Source organism: Gopherus evgoodei, chromosome 24, assembly GCF_007399415.2.
Source record: "Gopherus evgoodei ecotype Sinaloan lineage chromosome 24, rGopEvg1_v1.p, whole genome shotgun sequence".
NCBI lineage: Eukaryota > Metazoa > Chordata > Testudines > Testudinidae > Gopherus > Gopherus evgoodei.
In genome coordinates, this window is record NC_044345.1 from 1941467 (window position 1) to 1956670 (window position 15204).

At 66.9% G+C, this 15204-nt stretch overlaps 1 protein-coding gene across 1 annotated transcript; it reads right to left on the reverse strand.

Moving 5' to 3' along the window:
* Window positions 1-1681: 1681 nt before the first annotated feature.
* On the reverse strand, window positions 1682-12364 carry SLC27A3 (solute carrier family 27 member 3). Its single transcript, XM_030542332.1, has 10 exons — window positions 11884-12364; window positions 8557-8766; window positions 7826-7984; window positions 6433-6557; window positions 5587-5781; window positions 5300-5390; window positions 5029-5227; window positions 3485-3582; window positions 3143-3273; window positions 1682-2642 (listed from the first exon to the last, which is right to left on the reverse strand). The coding sequence occupies exons 1-10, from the start codon at window positions 12362-12364 to the stop codon at window positions 2466-2468; spliced, it is 1866 nt and encodes a 621-aa protein (XP_030398192.1). The 3' UTR covers window positions 1682-2465.
* Between the last annotated feature and the right edge of the window lie 2840 nt (window positions 12365-15204).

The following is a 15204-nucleotide window of genomic DNA, read 5'->3' on the forward strand; positions in this document are numbered from 1 at the left end:
GCACCCGGAAATCCGGGCCGGGGGGCAGGGGGAGGCGTTTCTCTCAATGAACCAGGCCCAGGGTCTCTGCCCCCCCCCATTAAAGGCTGGGTCTGCCCCCCCCCGACCCTGAGCCCCCCCCCCACAAGATCCCTGCCCCCCTCGCCAGCCGCTTGGGCTCAGGGAGCCGCTGTCCCCCACCGCGCATTAGCTGCACTCCGAGCCCCCGAAGTTACCCAGGGAGACGCCCCCCCCATCAGCGCCCCATTCACTGGGTCACTTTCACAGGCTGTCGGCTCCATTCTCCGCAGACAAAGGGGCGCAGGGGGCCGCTGGCCCCTTTATGCTGGGGGGGGAGCGGGCTGCCCACCGCCCTCTCGCTCCAGCCCCGCCCCCTCCCTGTGCCCCTCACCCTGGCTTCTGGGAAGCAGGGCGGGGAGTGTGCGTGGGAGGAGGGATCATCCCGCTCCCTGCTTTACCCCCTCCACCGCTTTGTTTATAGGTAGGACCTACATTACGTGCTGCCGCTGGAGCAGGCGCCGTTTGGGGGTTTGGGGAGCCCCTTATTCCCGACCCGCTGCCCCCTGATATCCCAGACCCAGCAAACCTGACCCCACTTCGCAGTTTGGGTTGAAATCAGGGGATTTACCCAGCCTGGGGCACAGATCCTGGGGATTGCGTATGTGGACGGGGCAGCATTGGAATAAGATGTTCTGGGGGGCGAGCAGAGACCAGGCCGCTGAGGTCAGGTCAAGGGGCAGGTTCCTCTTCCCTCCCTTTGGGCACAGCGGGGCTCATACCAGCAGCTTTAACCTTGGGGCGGGGCGGGGAGTCGTGTCTTCTTCCTCGGCTCCCCTCTTCTGCAGCTTCCCCCTCCCCATTGGGGCTTTCGCAGGGGAGAGGCTTCCGTCTGCCTGGGGCACGTATGGCCATAGAATATCGGGGTACCTGGCCTGGAGACACCGCGCCAGCCTGCAGGAGTCCAAACAGCTGGGGGGAGTGGAAGGGGGGGGGACATGCACGGGGGATAACCTGGGGCTGGCCAAGGTCCGAGGGCCACATGGCCTTGGCTCATTCCTGTCTCCAGTGGCAGAGAGTCCCACAGGGTGGACCCAGCCAGGAGGCCCAGTGCATATGCAGGGGCTGAGGGGCTCCAGGGAGCCCTAGTGGGGCCCTGGCAAGGACCCCGCCCTTGTGTCTATCAGGCTGCCTGGGCGGTGGGGGAGGGGATTGTGCCCCATGGACCAGGGTGCAACCGACTGCCAGGGGCCAGTCCAGGGCAGATTCAATGCACAGGTGGGTCCCTGGAACGTGGTGGGAGGGAGGGGACCTGCCTGTCCTGCCTCACACTGCCCCACAAGGCCAAGGCCAGAGCCTGGAGGCCAAGGGGGGAGGTGCAGGTGCCCGGGAAGAGGCTCTGGGCTTTGCCTGGGCCGTTCCTGTGTATCCCCCTTCTTGGGGAAGCCCCCGGGCCCCTAAACCGATCCCCCAGCGGATGAACCCTGCAGAACTGAAGCACCCCAGGTTGCCCAGCCACAGCGGTGGGGTCAGAGCACCCCAGTGCCAGGGGGAGATGCTGGGGGGCCAGGGGGGCTCCCAGCTCCAGGGGCAGGGGGGGGCACAAGACAGCAACACTCTTCGCTAAAAATGTTTTATTTGCCAAAAGGTATAAAAAATACAAACTCCCCCCCACCCCGTACCTCCCTCCCCACCCCCGGGGGCAAAGCCGCTGACTCCTCAGACACTGGCCAGGCTGCAGCCAGGGTCAGGCCCTGCCTGCCCATCTCGCACTCGGAACAACCCAGACAGACCCAGGCCCGGGAGGTAGGGCCGTTGTCCTTGAGACCCGGCTGGGAGCTCAGGGGCCAGCCCAAGGCCACCTCATGTTGTGGTGGATCCAGGATTTGAATCCAGCTCCCTGGACTCCCCCACACCCTACCGCCCACTGCCTGACCCTGCGGCACGCAGGCAGCTCTCTTGGCCCCAACGCCCAGGGCACGGAGCCCGTCCGGAGCTGAGGTCCTGTGAGGGGGGGAGCTGCCCCCAAGTGCAGGGAGGGGGGATGCAGGACACAGCCCAGCACATCCCATACCACCGCCCTGCTGGAGACAGGCACAGGTGAGCCAGGACGAGACGGCTGAGCTCCCGGCTTCCAGCCCCCTGGGGCAGAGGAGTGGGGTGTGCGCAGGGGAGTGGAGGCCAGGAAGTGTGGGGGGTGACACATGGGGCGCAGTGGGGAGGGAGCTGGAAGGACCACGGGCTGCAGCGTGGGCAAAAAACCTGCAGGCACTGAGCCCTGTTCATGCCCCAGCTCCCTCCCCGGGGCAGGCAGCACCCCAGAGCCCTTGCCCATCCGTTCAGATGCCCCAGCACCCAGAGACTACAGCTCCCAGCATGCAATGGGGCTGAGCTGTGCATGCTGGGACTCGTAGTCTCCCCAGGTGACCCCCAGCTGGAGGGAGCCCAAGGCAGGTGGGGTAGGGGGGTTATATCCGGACAGCCCCCGAGACGACGCCCTCCCAGAGCCGCGTGGTCAGGGGCACGTAGGCCTCTGAGGCGTCGTCCAGCAGGTACAGCGGGTCCGGGAGGCGCGTGGGGTCACAGCCCTCGCTGGCCAGACGCACCTTGTGCTGCTTGAAGGTCTGTGTCGTCTCCAGGTGGTCCTGCCGGGGAGACGCATCAGAGCTCGGCCGGGGTAGGGGGGTGGGGGCAGAGCTCCTGGGTGCAGGTGTCAGAGGCTGGGGGCTCCTGCTGGCTGACACCCCCGGTCTGGATTCCTGGACCTTTAAGCTGCCAGAATCTGCCTCCCCCCTGCTCCAGTGGCCCGAGCTGCTGTGCTGGGTGCCCCCTGGGGGTTGGGGGGCACTCTGGCAATTCGGGGTGGGAGGGCAGTTGCTATGTGTTGTCTGGGGCTTTAATGAGGTCACTCCTGCAGCTTCCCCTGGATTTGGGATGTTTGTCACTTCCTGTCCCAAACAGCCCTCACGCCCCATCCCAGAGTCAGCTGCATCTCAGACCCAGGTGAGGGATCCCTGTATAAACAGCCACCTCTACCCACCCCAGAGGCAGCTGCATCTTTCCCCAGGGTGTCATTTCCAAGCCTTTGATGGGGAGGCTGGCGGTGTTTGCACCCCCCATGGCCTCGGTGCCCAGCGGGCATTACCTGGACTCTCAGGAAGCGGGGCCGGGCATAGGGGGGCAGGAACTCCACCACGTGGCTGTACAGCTGCGCCCCATCCAGCTCGCAGCCCGGCCGCAGGACAATGGCGGCCATCCCAGCACGGCCCTCGTACCCTGGGTGAGAGGGGGAGCACTGAACACCGGTCGGGGGGGGCACGGACTCCGCTGGGTCGGGGGAGGAGACAGAATGGAGAGAACCTCCCCCCCGACATTCTCCCACTGGGCTCCAGGAGGCAGCTGTACCCCCCGCCCCGCCCCGCCTCAGCTTCCCGTTTTCCTGGGGAGCCCTGGCAGCTGCCTGCAGGGGCCGGGGGGGGGGGGGTACCTGGCACGGCGACCCCGTAGACATTGACTTCCTGCAGTGAGTCCAGCGCGGCCAGGGCCTCGGCCACCTCCGTCGTCGCGACGTTCTCACCTTTCCACCTGGGGGCAAACGTGACCTGAGCAGGGCAGAGCCCGAGCCCCGGAGCCCTGGCCAAGCCCCGACTCCTGGCTCTGCGGGACCCCCACGGGGGGATGGGCAGGTGGCCATGGGAGAAGCACACGGACCTGCCGGGCCCGGTTCTGGGCCTGCCCGGGCCAGGCCCCTGCACTCAAGGCCAAACCCAGCAGCCTGGTCAGGCCCCAGAGCGACAAACACCAGTGGCTCTGGGCCCTGCCCTTTGGGGGGCTGGTTCCCGGGCTCCAGTTGTGCAGAGCCCTGCAAAGAGCTCCCCAAACTGCACCTGCAAGGGGCTCTTGGGGGGGGCAGGGGCTGGATGGCACGGGGGGCTGGCTGCCTAGGGGAGGTGTCTGGGGCTGCCCGGGGGGGGGGCTGGCTGCCCGGGGGGGGTGTTTCTCTGGGGCTGCCCGGGGCGTGTGTCTGGATGGCACCAGGGGTGGGGGCTGGCTGCCCTGGGGGGGTGTCTCTGGGGCTGCCCGGGGAGGGTGTCTGGATGGAATGGGAGGGTGGCTGCCCGGGGGTGTCTGGATAGCACAGGGGGGCGGTCTGCCCAGGGGGGTGTCTGAATGGCATGGGGGGGTGGCTGACCGGGGGGGTCTGGATGGCACATGCCCTGGGGGGTGTCTGGGTGGCACAGAGGGGCTGGCTGCCCTGGGGGCTGTCTCTGGGGCTGCCCGGGGAGAGTGTCTGGATGGCATGGGGGCTGGCTGCCCAGGAGGGTCTGGATGGCCCAGGGGGGCTGGCTGCCCAGGGGGTGTCTGGGGCTGCCCGGGGAGGGTGTCTGGATGGCATGGGGGGCTGGCTACCCAGGGGGCTGGCTGCCCTGGGGGGGGTCTGGGGCTGCCCAGGGAGGGTGTCTGGGTGGCACAGAGGGGCTGGCTGCCCTGGGGGCTGTCTCTGGGGCTGCCCGGGGAGAGTGTCTGGATGGCATGGGGGCTGGCTGCCCAGGGGGGTCTGGATGGCCCAGGGGGGCTGGCTGCCCAGGGGGTGTCTGGGGCTGCCCGGGGAGGGTGTCTGGATGGCATGGGGGGCTGGCTACCTAGGGGGGTCTGGATGGCACAGGGGGCTGGCTGCCCTGGGGGGATCTGGATGTTACGGGGGGGATGGGTGCCCTGTAAGTGTGTGTGTGGATGGCACAGGGGGGCTGGGTGTCCGGGGGGGGTGTCTGGGGCTGCCCTGGGGGGATCTGGATGTCACGGGGGGGCTGGGTGCCCTGTAAGTGTGTGTGTGTATGGCACAGGGGGGCTGGCTGCCCGGGGGGGGGTCTGGGGCTGTCCTGGGGGGATCTGGATGTCACGGGGGGCTGGGTGCCCTGTAAGTGTGTGTGTGGATGGCCCAGGGGGGCTGGCTGCCCAGGGGGTGTCTGGGGCTGCCCGGGGGGCTGTCTCTGGACGCCAGGGGGGTGTGTGTCCCTGTGATTCTGGTACCTGTAGGTGTCCCCGGTACGGTCCCGGAAATACACAAAGTCGGCGGCGTCCTGGGCCATGAGGTCGCCTGTGTTGAAGTAGGCGTCTCCCACGGCGAAGACCCCGCGCAGCAGCTTGTGCTCCGAGAGCTCCCTGCCCCCCGCGTAGCCCAGGAAGGGGTTCTTGGGGGTCACCGGCGCGATCAGCAGCCCTGTCTCACCTGTGGGGGGCAGCGGTGAGCCGGGGTCTCAGCAGGCCAGGTCCCCCCCTCCAGCCAGCCCCTGCCGCTCACCTGGGCCGACCCGCTGGCACCACCCGGCCGCGTCCCGCACCGGTGCCCCCTGCAGCACGTCGTAGCGCACCAGCTCGAAGGGGCAGAAGAGCTGAAAGAGGTGCAGAGTCAGAGACCCACCCATACACTGTCCCCCTCCATGCCCGGCTGGTGCTCCTCACTCCCGACCTGCAGCCCCCGCCCAGCGCTGCCCCTCACTCCCAACCCGCAGCCACCCTCCATGCCCAGCCGGTGCCCCTCACTCCCGATCCACAGCCCCCACCCAGCGATGGCCCAGCCCCGCTCACCCTGTAGAGGAAGCTGCCGCGGCCGACAGCCCCCAGGGTGCTGGTGTAGTTGAAGAAGGTGACGTTGCCCTCGGTCATGCCATAGGTCTCCACAATGCGGACGTTTCCGAAGCGCCGCAGGAATTCGCGCCAGACGTCGGGCCGCAACCCACTGCCCACAGCCAGGCGCAGGCCGTGCTCCCGCTGCCCTTCTCCCTGGAGCGGGGGCTCTGGGTGAGTGTGGGATCGTCCCCCCCAGACCAGAGGTTAGTGCAGGGTCTGAACCTGTTCAGTATCATGCTTCCAGCCCCCTGCTCTAACCTCTGGAGCCCCCACTGCCCTCCCAGAGCCGGGGAGAGAACCCAGGAGTCCTGGCTCCCAGCCCCCCCTGTTCTAACCCACCACCCCCACTGCCCTCCCAGAGCTGGGGAGAAAACCCAGGAGTCCTAGCTCCCAGCCCCCCCTGTTCTAACCCACCAGCCCCCACTGCCCTCCCAGAGCCGAGGAGAGAACCCAGGAGTCCTGGCTCCCAGCCCCCACTCCCCTCCCAGAGCCTAAGAGAGAACCCAGGTGTCCTGGCTCCCACTCTGCTGCCTGCACAAGGGTCTGTTCCTGGCCCTGTCACTGCCATGCCTCAGTTTCCCCACGTGGGCCCCAGTGGGGAGGAGGGTTTGTGCTCATATGGTGCCCGCAGCTCTGGGCATCCCGCTGGCCCTGCGCAGGCCAGCTGCCCTGTTCCACCCCAGGGCTGGGGTGCACCAGGCCATGCTCAGGGGGCAGCCCAGAGGGAACTGGGTGCAAGTCCCAGCAGGGGGCCCCCGGTCCCTGCCCCTGGCACCGCGTGGCCCCCCAGCTCCCAGCGCTGACCTTGGGCTGGTTGACGAGGTAGCGGCACAGCTCCCCAATGTACTGGAACACAGTCACCCCATAGTGCTCGCAGTCGCCCCAGAACTGGCTGGCTGAGAACTTCCTCTTCAGCACACATGTGGCACCTGGCGGGGAGAGCGTCCTCAGAGAGCTGCCCCAAGGCCCTGCATAACCACGGGCCGGGCGTGCCAACCCTCCCCACACAGGCCACAGCGACACCGGGACAAGGCAGCCAGGACTCCTGGGTTCTGTTCCAGCTCTGGGAGGGGAGTGGGCTCTAGTGGGATAGGGCAGGGGGAGGGGCTGGGATCCAGGACTCCTGGGTTCTATCTCCAGCTCTGGTACGGAGTCCCAGCGTCTCTGGATGTCTGTAGCCCGCCTCCCTGGCGAGGAGCCTAGCGCCCTGGGACAGGCAAAGCGTCACTGATGCCTCTATGGTGACCTGTGGGGGCTGGTGCCCTGTGGATCCCAAGGCAGCCGGGGATGGATACGCTGAGCTCAGTGGCCTCTCTTCTAACAGCTGCAGCACCGTCCCCCTGGCCCAGATGGGGCCCCTGAGGTCTGTGGGCCCCCACTTCTTGTTGGAATATGAGCCCCAAAAGCTTAAGAACATCTGAGCGGCCAGACGGGGTCAGACTGATGGTCCAGGTGCCCAGAGCCCCATCTCCTGCCAGCGGCCGGTGCCAGGCACGTCAGAGGGACGAAGAGATCAGGCCAAGTTTTGAGTGACCCAGCTGCCATCCAGCCCCCGCCTCTGGCAGTTGGTGGTTTAGGGACACCCAGAGCAGGCGGTCGCGTCCCTGCTGGGCCGGGCAGCCTGAGCAGCGGGGGTGTCTCTGGAGGGAGTTGGTGGTTTAGGGACACCCAGAGCAGGCGGTCGCATGTACTTTTGGCATTGCGTGACCCCTGGTTCTTGTGTTCCGTGAAGGGGTAAATAACACTTCCCTAGTCACTTTCTGCAGCCCAGCCACGATTGTCTGGACCTCTGTCGCGTCCCCCCTTGGCCGGCTCTTTTCCAGACTGAGCAGTCCCATCGCTGCTCAGACAGGAGTCGTTCCAGCCCCGAGCGTGGCATCGCCTCCAATTCTAAGGTATCTTGCCTGAGATGGGCCGACCTGACCCGCAGGCCGTGTTCCTGGCGGGGGTGTCCCACCATTTCTCTATTGGCCTTGTGATATTTCTGACCTATCATCTGTCCCTTTCCCAACACCGTTTGCGTCTCTGCCTCGCTGCACACAGAGCGGACACTCTCGGGAGCCCCCACCGCAGCACTGGCACCTCTCTCCTGAGCGGGAACAGCCCATCAGACCCCCCACCAGGCACAGACAAGCCCCCCCAGCAGGGGGCAGCCCAGACCCCCAGGCCCAGAGCGGCCCCCTGCTGCCCAGCTCACCGATCCCGATGCAGCCAACGATGCCCAGCAGGGAGCCCGACATGTGGTACAGGGGCAGCGCCACGTAGATCACGTCCTTGCTGGAGGCCCCCACCAGGCGGTAGAAGCCCAGGCACATGATGCACTTAAGGTGGCTGATGCAGGCAGCCTTGGGCAGCCCTGCAGTGGGGGGAAATGGGGGTCACTCCGTGCCCAGGGTCCTGGCTCCCCTGTGAGTGCCCCCGAGCTGGGCACACCCTGGCTTCCCACCCCTTGGGATGCCCCACAGCAGTCGCTCCCCCCAGGCCCTGCTCAGCAGCCAGTCCGAGCAGCAATGCCACGGCGTGGTCTGCGTTTAAACCTCCCCATCCCCCCACAGCTGCAGGGCCAGGGGCCCCACAGCCCCACCCTCCTGCCGCCCACCATTGTTCATCCCGGCCCCACAGCCACCTGATGCTGAGGAGCTCCCCAGACCCAGGGAGAAGCCAGAACAGGGAGCCCTGCGCTTTGCCAGGCCCTGCCCTGCATCGGGGCATGGAGTGGGCACAGACAGTCCCTGGGACCCTGCACCTGGCCCTGCTCCCACGACCTCGGGGCTTGGGAAGGGGTGGAGGCAGCAGGCGCCGGAGAGAGCCAGGCAGGCCCTTTCCAAACGCCCCCCCTCAGCCAGCTCTGCGTATGCTCCTCACTCCAGACCTGCAGCCCCTGCCCTGCGGGGAGCCCCGTGCCTGGGGGCAGTGGTGGGGCCCCACCTGTGGTACCCGAGGTGAAGATGTAGAGGCAGGTGTCCATCATGTCCTTGGGCGTGGATAAGTCTGAGGGCACCGGCTCTTCAGATGCCTCCTCCATCAGCTCCTGCAGGCTGGTGACCCCTGGCGGGCAGGGGCCCGGGCCCAGCACCCACACCACGATGCCCAGCTCCTGCAGGGTGGGCAGCAAGGGCTCCACAGCTTCATACAGATCTGTGGGGAGGGGAGGGCATGAGCTCCTGGGCAGGGCCATCTGTTCACCCAGGGGTGCAGCTCCCAGCATGGGGGGCCGCAGGGGGCTGCTGCTAGACGGCCACAGCCCCGTGCCAAAGTCATGGCTGGCTGGCGCTGCCCCAGATGGGGCCTCCTTCACCCCACCCAATAACTGCAGCAGACAATGCCCGATTCACAGGCCTCTGCAGTGCCCCGTCGTTAAGGGGAAAGGAGAGTAATGAGCCATGGGGGGAGGCCTGGAAAAGGGCACCATGAAGTAGTGGCCAGGCCGGAGACAAAGGTTTCTCCCCGCTAAACTCTCTGCCCGAGCTGGTGCACTGCAGGCCCAAAGGCACATCGCTGATTTGCACCAGCTGAGGATTTGGCCCGGGTCTTGGCTAGATCTGGCAGTTCCTGGCCCCGAGGGGAGTGAGGTTGGGATCCAGGCTGACCCCAGCAGAAGAGCTGCGCGTGTCTCATGAGTCCCCCGGCACGGAGCTCAACTCCCAGCCAGGCAGCGTCCGTGCCCGTCTGAGCCGTGGCAAGATTTGCCCCAGCTGGTCCCATCCGGCCACCTTCCTCACCCCCACCCCGCTGAGTTGTCACCAATTAAATCATCATTAAAGCCCTGAAGCAGCAGCAATTACTGTGATGACTTCCAGCTCGTTAGGCAATGCCAGAGGGTGGCTCGGGCCAAGCACCATGTTGCTGTGTTAATTACAGTTATTCAAGTTGTCCATGTGAACCGAGCTGGGGGGGCTCTGCAGAGGGGTGACACAATTGCTCCTGGCCCAGCTCGAACGTCAGGAGGGTGCCCTGATTTCAGACCCATATGCCAGGTGGCCCCCAGGAATGCCCCAAGGCAAACACCACATGACTCTGCCCTGCCCCGGCTGGGTCATCCCAACGCCCCTCATCTGGCATGTCCTGGCCAGGCCCCTCAGGCACCAAATTCCCCTCGAAACCAGCTCCCTCCCCCGTCCATGCCCCTTGCAGACATAGAGCGCCCAGCACCCCAGGACCAGGAGCACTAACGAACCAAGTGACGCCAGTGACCCACAGCAGCCCCAGGCCCAGCACGGTCAGCGCAGTGCTCGGGACCTGCTCTGTGCTGGGCTCGGGCAGCCCTGGCTCCAAGCAGCCGGGCTGCACCTCCACCCACTTGGGGCTCTCAGCTTTAAGGAAGCTGGGTCCCATCTGCCAGGAAAAACTTCCTATGGCCACAGCACTGCAGCTGGCGGGGGAGGGGAGAGGTGCGGGGTGGGAGGGGCACACCGGAAAACTTGCCTCAAACTTATTTTAAAAAGTTTTTCCAGTCCAGCCTGGCAACGAGTTTGCAGAACTGGTGTTAAGAAGAGCCTGGCTCTGCCCAGGCCTGAGCAGAACCCACTGTAAAGTCCTAGATTTATAGCAAGGCAGCACTAGAGGCTTCAGCCGAGATCAGGGCCCTGTCCGGACTGAGCCACGGAGCTGGGCCTGGCTCCAGGACGCTGCCCGGACCGAGCCACCAAGCCAGGCCTGGCCCCAGGACGTTGCCTGGACTGAGCCGGGCCTGGCCCCAGGATGCTGCCTGGACCGAGCCAGGCCTGGCCCCGGGACGCTGCCCGGACCAAGCCACCGAGCCGGGCCTGGCCCCGGGACGCTGCCTGGACCGAGCCGCCGAGCCGGGCCTGGCCCTGGGGCTCTGCCTGGATCGAGCCGCAGAGCCAGACCTGGCCCCGGGGAGGTTGCAGGGCCGTCGGGCTGGGTGCTGAACAGACAGAGCCAGTGCCCGTCCCCTACGGCACTGGGACTTTGCAAACATGGCAGCACATAGGCCCTGGCCCTATCGATGCAGTGCAGACACCAGGGCCCAGACCCCTGCCCATGGTGACCAGTGAGGAGGCTGCCTCTGTATCTGGGGCCTTCGGGGAGCCACGGACACATGAGAGAGCTGCCAGCCCCACTGGGTGTCGCAGGCCCTGGGGGCGATGCCCGGAGCACCTGGCTCCGCAGGAGCTGGGGCTTTCAGAGCCACGCCAAGGAGCCGCCGCAGGGGGTCGGTTCCCAGCCAGCCCACGGGCAGCAGAGCTGGCAGAAGCTTTCAGGCCAAGGGTTTCACACGGGCCTGCTGATTTCAGGGCCCAACTTGGGAGGCCGCACAGGGAGCAGCACTGACTCCAGTTGGGAGCCAAAGGCCTCACAGAAAGTGCTGGCTGGAGACCCTGCCTCCTCCACAGCCAGGGGTGCCGGGCTCACGGGTCACGGCCCTCATCTGCTCCCCCTCATTACCGAAAACTGTCCACAGCAGGAGCGAAGTGTCATGGCACCGAGAGGACCCCAGAGCACCCAGCATTCACCCCTCATTTGGGGTGAGATTTCCAAGGGCCGAGTACCCAACACCTCCCTGGCACCCAGCATGCTGGGCTCTCTCCAAAACCTGGCCCCCAGTTACTCCCATGTTGGAGGCTGGGGGGCTGACACCCAGGGCTATTGGGGAGGAGCCAGTCCAGTCCCCCAGCCGGGCTGGCGCAGAGGCAGCTGCCCAGGGCCCCGAGTAGGTCGCAGCAGGAAGCCAAGTCCTGTGGCGGGGGGGGGGGGGGGAGAAAGAAGCTCTTTGCTCCCCATAACCCCCAGACCTGTCGGGGTTTCCTGTCCCAGCGCTCCCATGCCGGTTCTGGCCGATGATCCTTTGGGTGACACTAGTTTATCAAGTGAGACAATCCACCGCCTCCCTCGCCAGTTCCTCCATCCTCCCGTGCGCCCCCGCCCCTCCCGTGCGCCCCCCGGAGTATTCCCGTGCGCCCCAGCCCCTCCGTCCCCGCGGGTCCCCCCCGTGCGCTCCGGCCCCTCCAGTCCCCTCCTTGCGCCCCCCGGGTACCCCCGTGCGCCCCAGCCCCTCCGTCCCCGCGGGTCCCCCCCGTGCGCTCCGGCCCCTCCAGTCCCCTCCTTGCGCCCCCCGGGTACCCCCATGCGCCCCGGCCCCTCCGGCCCCGCGGGTTCCCCCCGTGCGCTCCGGCCCCTCCAGTCCCCTCCTTGCGCCCCCCGGGTACCCCCGTGCGCCCCGGCCCCTCCGGCCCCGCGGGTCCCCCCCGTGCGCCCCGGCCCCGCCGTCCCCGCCGTGCGCCCCGCACTCACCGCGCGCCACCAGCAGCGCCCGCGCCCCGCAGCCGCGCAGACAGTGGAGCAGCGCCCCGCGGCGCAGCGCGGTGCCCAGGAAGGCGGGCACGGCCCCCAGCATGGCGAGCCCCAGCCAGGCCCACACGAAGCCGGGCTCGTTGCCCACCAGCAGCGCCACGGTCTGGCCGGGCCGCAGGGGCCCCCCGGGGCCGCGCCAGGCGCGCAGCGCGTTCGCCACCCGCCGGCTCGCCCGCGCCGCCTGCCCGTAGCTGACGCGCTGCCCCTCGAAGCGCAGGAAGAGCCGCTCCGGGGCCGCCCGCGCCAGCCCGGCGAAGCGCTGGGCCAGGCTGGAGCCCGCGGCGTCCCGCAGCACCCGGCGGCGGCACAGCAGCGCCCGCAGCAGGAACCGCGCGTCCGCCCACAGGTGCGGCCAGAGCAGCCGCTGCAGCCAGAGGAGCGCGGCCGCGGCCGCAGCCGCCGCCGCCCCGGCCAGGTACATGCTGCCGCCGGAGCCGGGCTGGGGCTGGGGCGGGGCAGCCGCTGCGCGCTCCCGGAGCGGGAGGGGGCCGGGCGCGCCCCCGGCAGGAGCTGGCGCGGGAGAGAGGCCCTGTGGTTGGGCAGGGGCCAGGCGCTGCCCCAGTGCCCAGCTGTGGAGTGAGGTGACCCAGGCAGTGCCAGCCCTGCCATACCCCGAGCCCTGGCCACCCCGCATGGCCAGTGCCCCACTTCGGGGCTCCCCAGGCCACTCGGCGCCCAGCTGCGGTTCCAGGGAAAACAAGAATCCACTTTCCACGCCCAGCGGAGAGGGGAGGAAAAGCCAGCGGGGTCAATGGAAACCCAAGGTCACCCGCAAACCCACCCCTACCCGGCCTGGAGCCTGAACCCTGCTTGGCTGCTGGGGTCCTGACTGCCCCCACGTCCTTCTCCCCAGCCTGGCTGAGCCCCTCCTCTCACACAGCCATGCCCATGGGCAGCGTCTCCCTCGGGCGGGTGGCAGGGCCTCCCTGCAGCCCTCACTCCATGAGATCAGAAAAGTCCAGAGCTCTGCCTCCGTCCCCCACCCCAGTGTCCCTGCCTGGTACTTTCTTCTCCAGAGGCCCTGCCATCTCCTCCTTGGCAGCTGACAGCATGGGCCAGTCAGGCTCCTGGGTAAACCACACGCGGTACACAGGCAGGGGCTACTGTTGCCCAGCTCAGGGGCTGGGACTTCGGCCTGACCTGCCTTTGAGCACAAGGCCCGAGGCACAGGATTTCCAGCATGCACCCGGGTCTCCTGGCCCCTTAGCAGCACAGACACTGTGCAGTGACCCTTGTGAGGCTGTGGCGTTCAGAGACCTTCAGGGCTGGGTATGTCACTCCCAGACCCAGCGGATCCCTGTAACCCCTCTGCCCATGGGCACCTGGAGTCCTTGGGGGACAGGGGCTTGACTCAGCCCAGCTCAGGTACTAACAGGCAAGATGGGGAAGGACTTGGCCACTGTGGTGATGGGGCCACGCTAGACTCTCGCCCCCTCTGCCCAGCACCTGGTATTTAACCTCCCCCGTTGCTTTAGCATCCCTCGGTGTTTGGCTGGGCGGGGGTTCCCCAAGGCAAGGACGGGAGGGGACATGGCGCCCTGCTCTCACACCGAGGGGAGAAGATCCCCAACTGCGCGTCAGCGGAAAGGGGGGGAACGTTTCCCCAGCTCACGCCCAGGCGGCCTGGGGGCTTCATGGCAAAGTGCAGGGTTCCTACAGATTTTCCTAATAGGAGCCATATGAAAAAATCTCTGGGTGGCTGCAGCGAGCTTCCGACGACTGGGAGCGCAGACCTGACTCCATGCTGCCAGGCTGGGCTCCCCCTCATGGATCGGGGTGGCCAAGTAGCCTCAGTGGGAACCGGAGGGGTCACTGCGAGGGCACAGTGCCAGGTGCACACTGGGTGAGCTAGAGCAAGGCCCTGCACACATGGCCACCCTCGGCCCCGGGTTGTGCGGTGCCCCAGCCTGCTGACGCACCTAGACCTCTCCCCTCCCAGGTGGTTTCAAGCAGCTTGTGCAGCCCCTCCCCAAGGCAGACACTGTGCAGAGCACCACGGCCACCCCCCCATCCCTGCCCTCAGTCTGCCCAGGTCTAGGCTCCTGCCCTCTGAAGCTTTGATACCCGGGGGGACTCTGCAGGGAGCCGGGGGCTGGGAAGGTGAAAAAGCCCTTTGCCTTTCTGCACAGAGCCGACAAGCTGCAGCTCGCCCCTCCTTGGCAGGCGGGCGGGCGAGCTTTGGAGCAGGCAGCTCAGGGGTTTTTCCTGCTGCGTTCCCAACATCTGCTGCTCGAAGGAGAAACGCACATGGGACGGGCGCCAGGATTGCTGTGGCTTGGAGCTGAAACCAGAAGAAATAGGGGAAAGGTTAGGCGGCTTCCACAGCTGGAAACAGTATGAGCAGCCCAGAGCCAGCGGCAGCCTGGGCTGGGCCCTGATCACAGGGACGGGGCTGCACCAGGCCCCACAGGCCTAAGAACCACCCCAGAACAGGCCAGTTGTGTTCCTTCCCTGCCCCACGGCCCAGAGTCTCCTCATACCCAGGCCCACCACTGCCCCCCATGGCTGGGGCAGTCCCTGCCCAGCCCACACTGGGAAGGGGCTGGCTTGTCCTGAGCAGCCTGGCTGGGCAGTGCTGGCCCACGTGCATAGTGACAGCAGGGCTAACAACGGGGCTATGGCCAGTGGCCTGCTGAGGGGCCTCCACGGGTCACAGGGAGCTCTGCCCTGGCCGATCCTGGCACCGTTTCTACACCGTGTGCTGCTGCAGCAGCTTTTCCCCTGTGCATTTCAAACCCGGGCAGCAGTGGCAAGGGGTAAGAGCAGGACAGTGGGAGCCAGGACTCCTGGGTTCTCTCCCCTGCCCTGGGAGGGGAGTGGTGGCTGGTGGTTAGATCGGGGGGGCTACAAGCCAGGACTCCTGGGTTCTGTCCTTGTCTCTAGGAGGGGAGAGGGGTCTAGTGGTTAGTGCAGGGGGGCTAGGACTCCTGGGTTCTGTCCTTGTCTCTAGGAGGGGAGAGGGGTCTAGTGGTTAGTGCAGGGGGGCTAGGACTCCTGGGTTCTCTCCCTGGCTCTGGGAGGGGAGTAGGGTCTAGTGGTTAGTGCAGGGGGCTGGCAGCCAGGATGACTGTTTTGTTCCCAGCTCTGGCACGGCCTCTCTGCGTGACCTTGGGCACGCCTCCGTGTGTTTCCCAGTGAGGACAATACTCACCTGGTTCCAGGGGCCAGGTCTGCAAGGCAGCAGGAAGTGGCTGCTATGCAGGGGGAGAGGGGGGCAGTTGACTGACCACAGGAACCACCAAAGCTTTGGAGGGCAGAAAA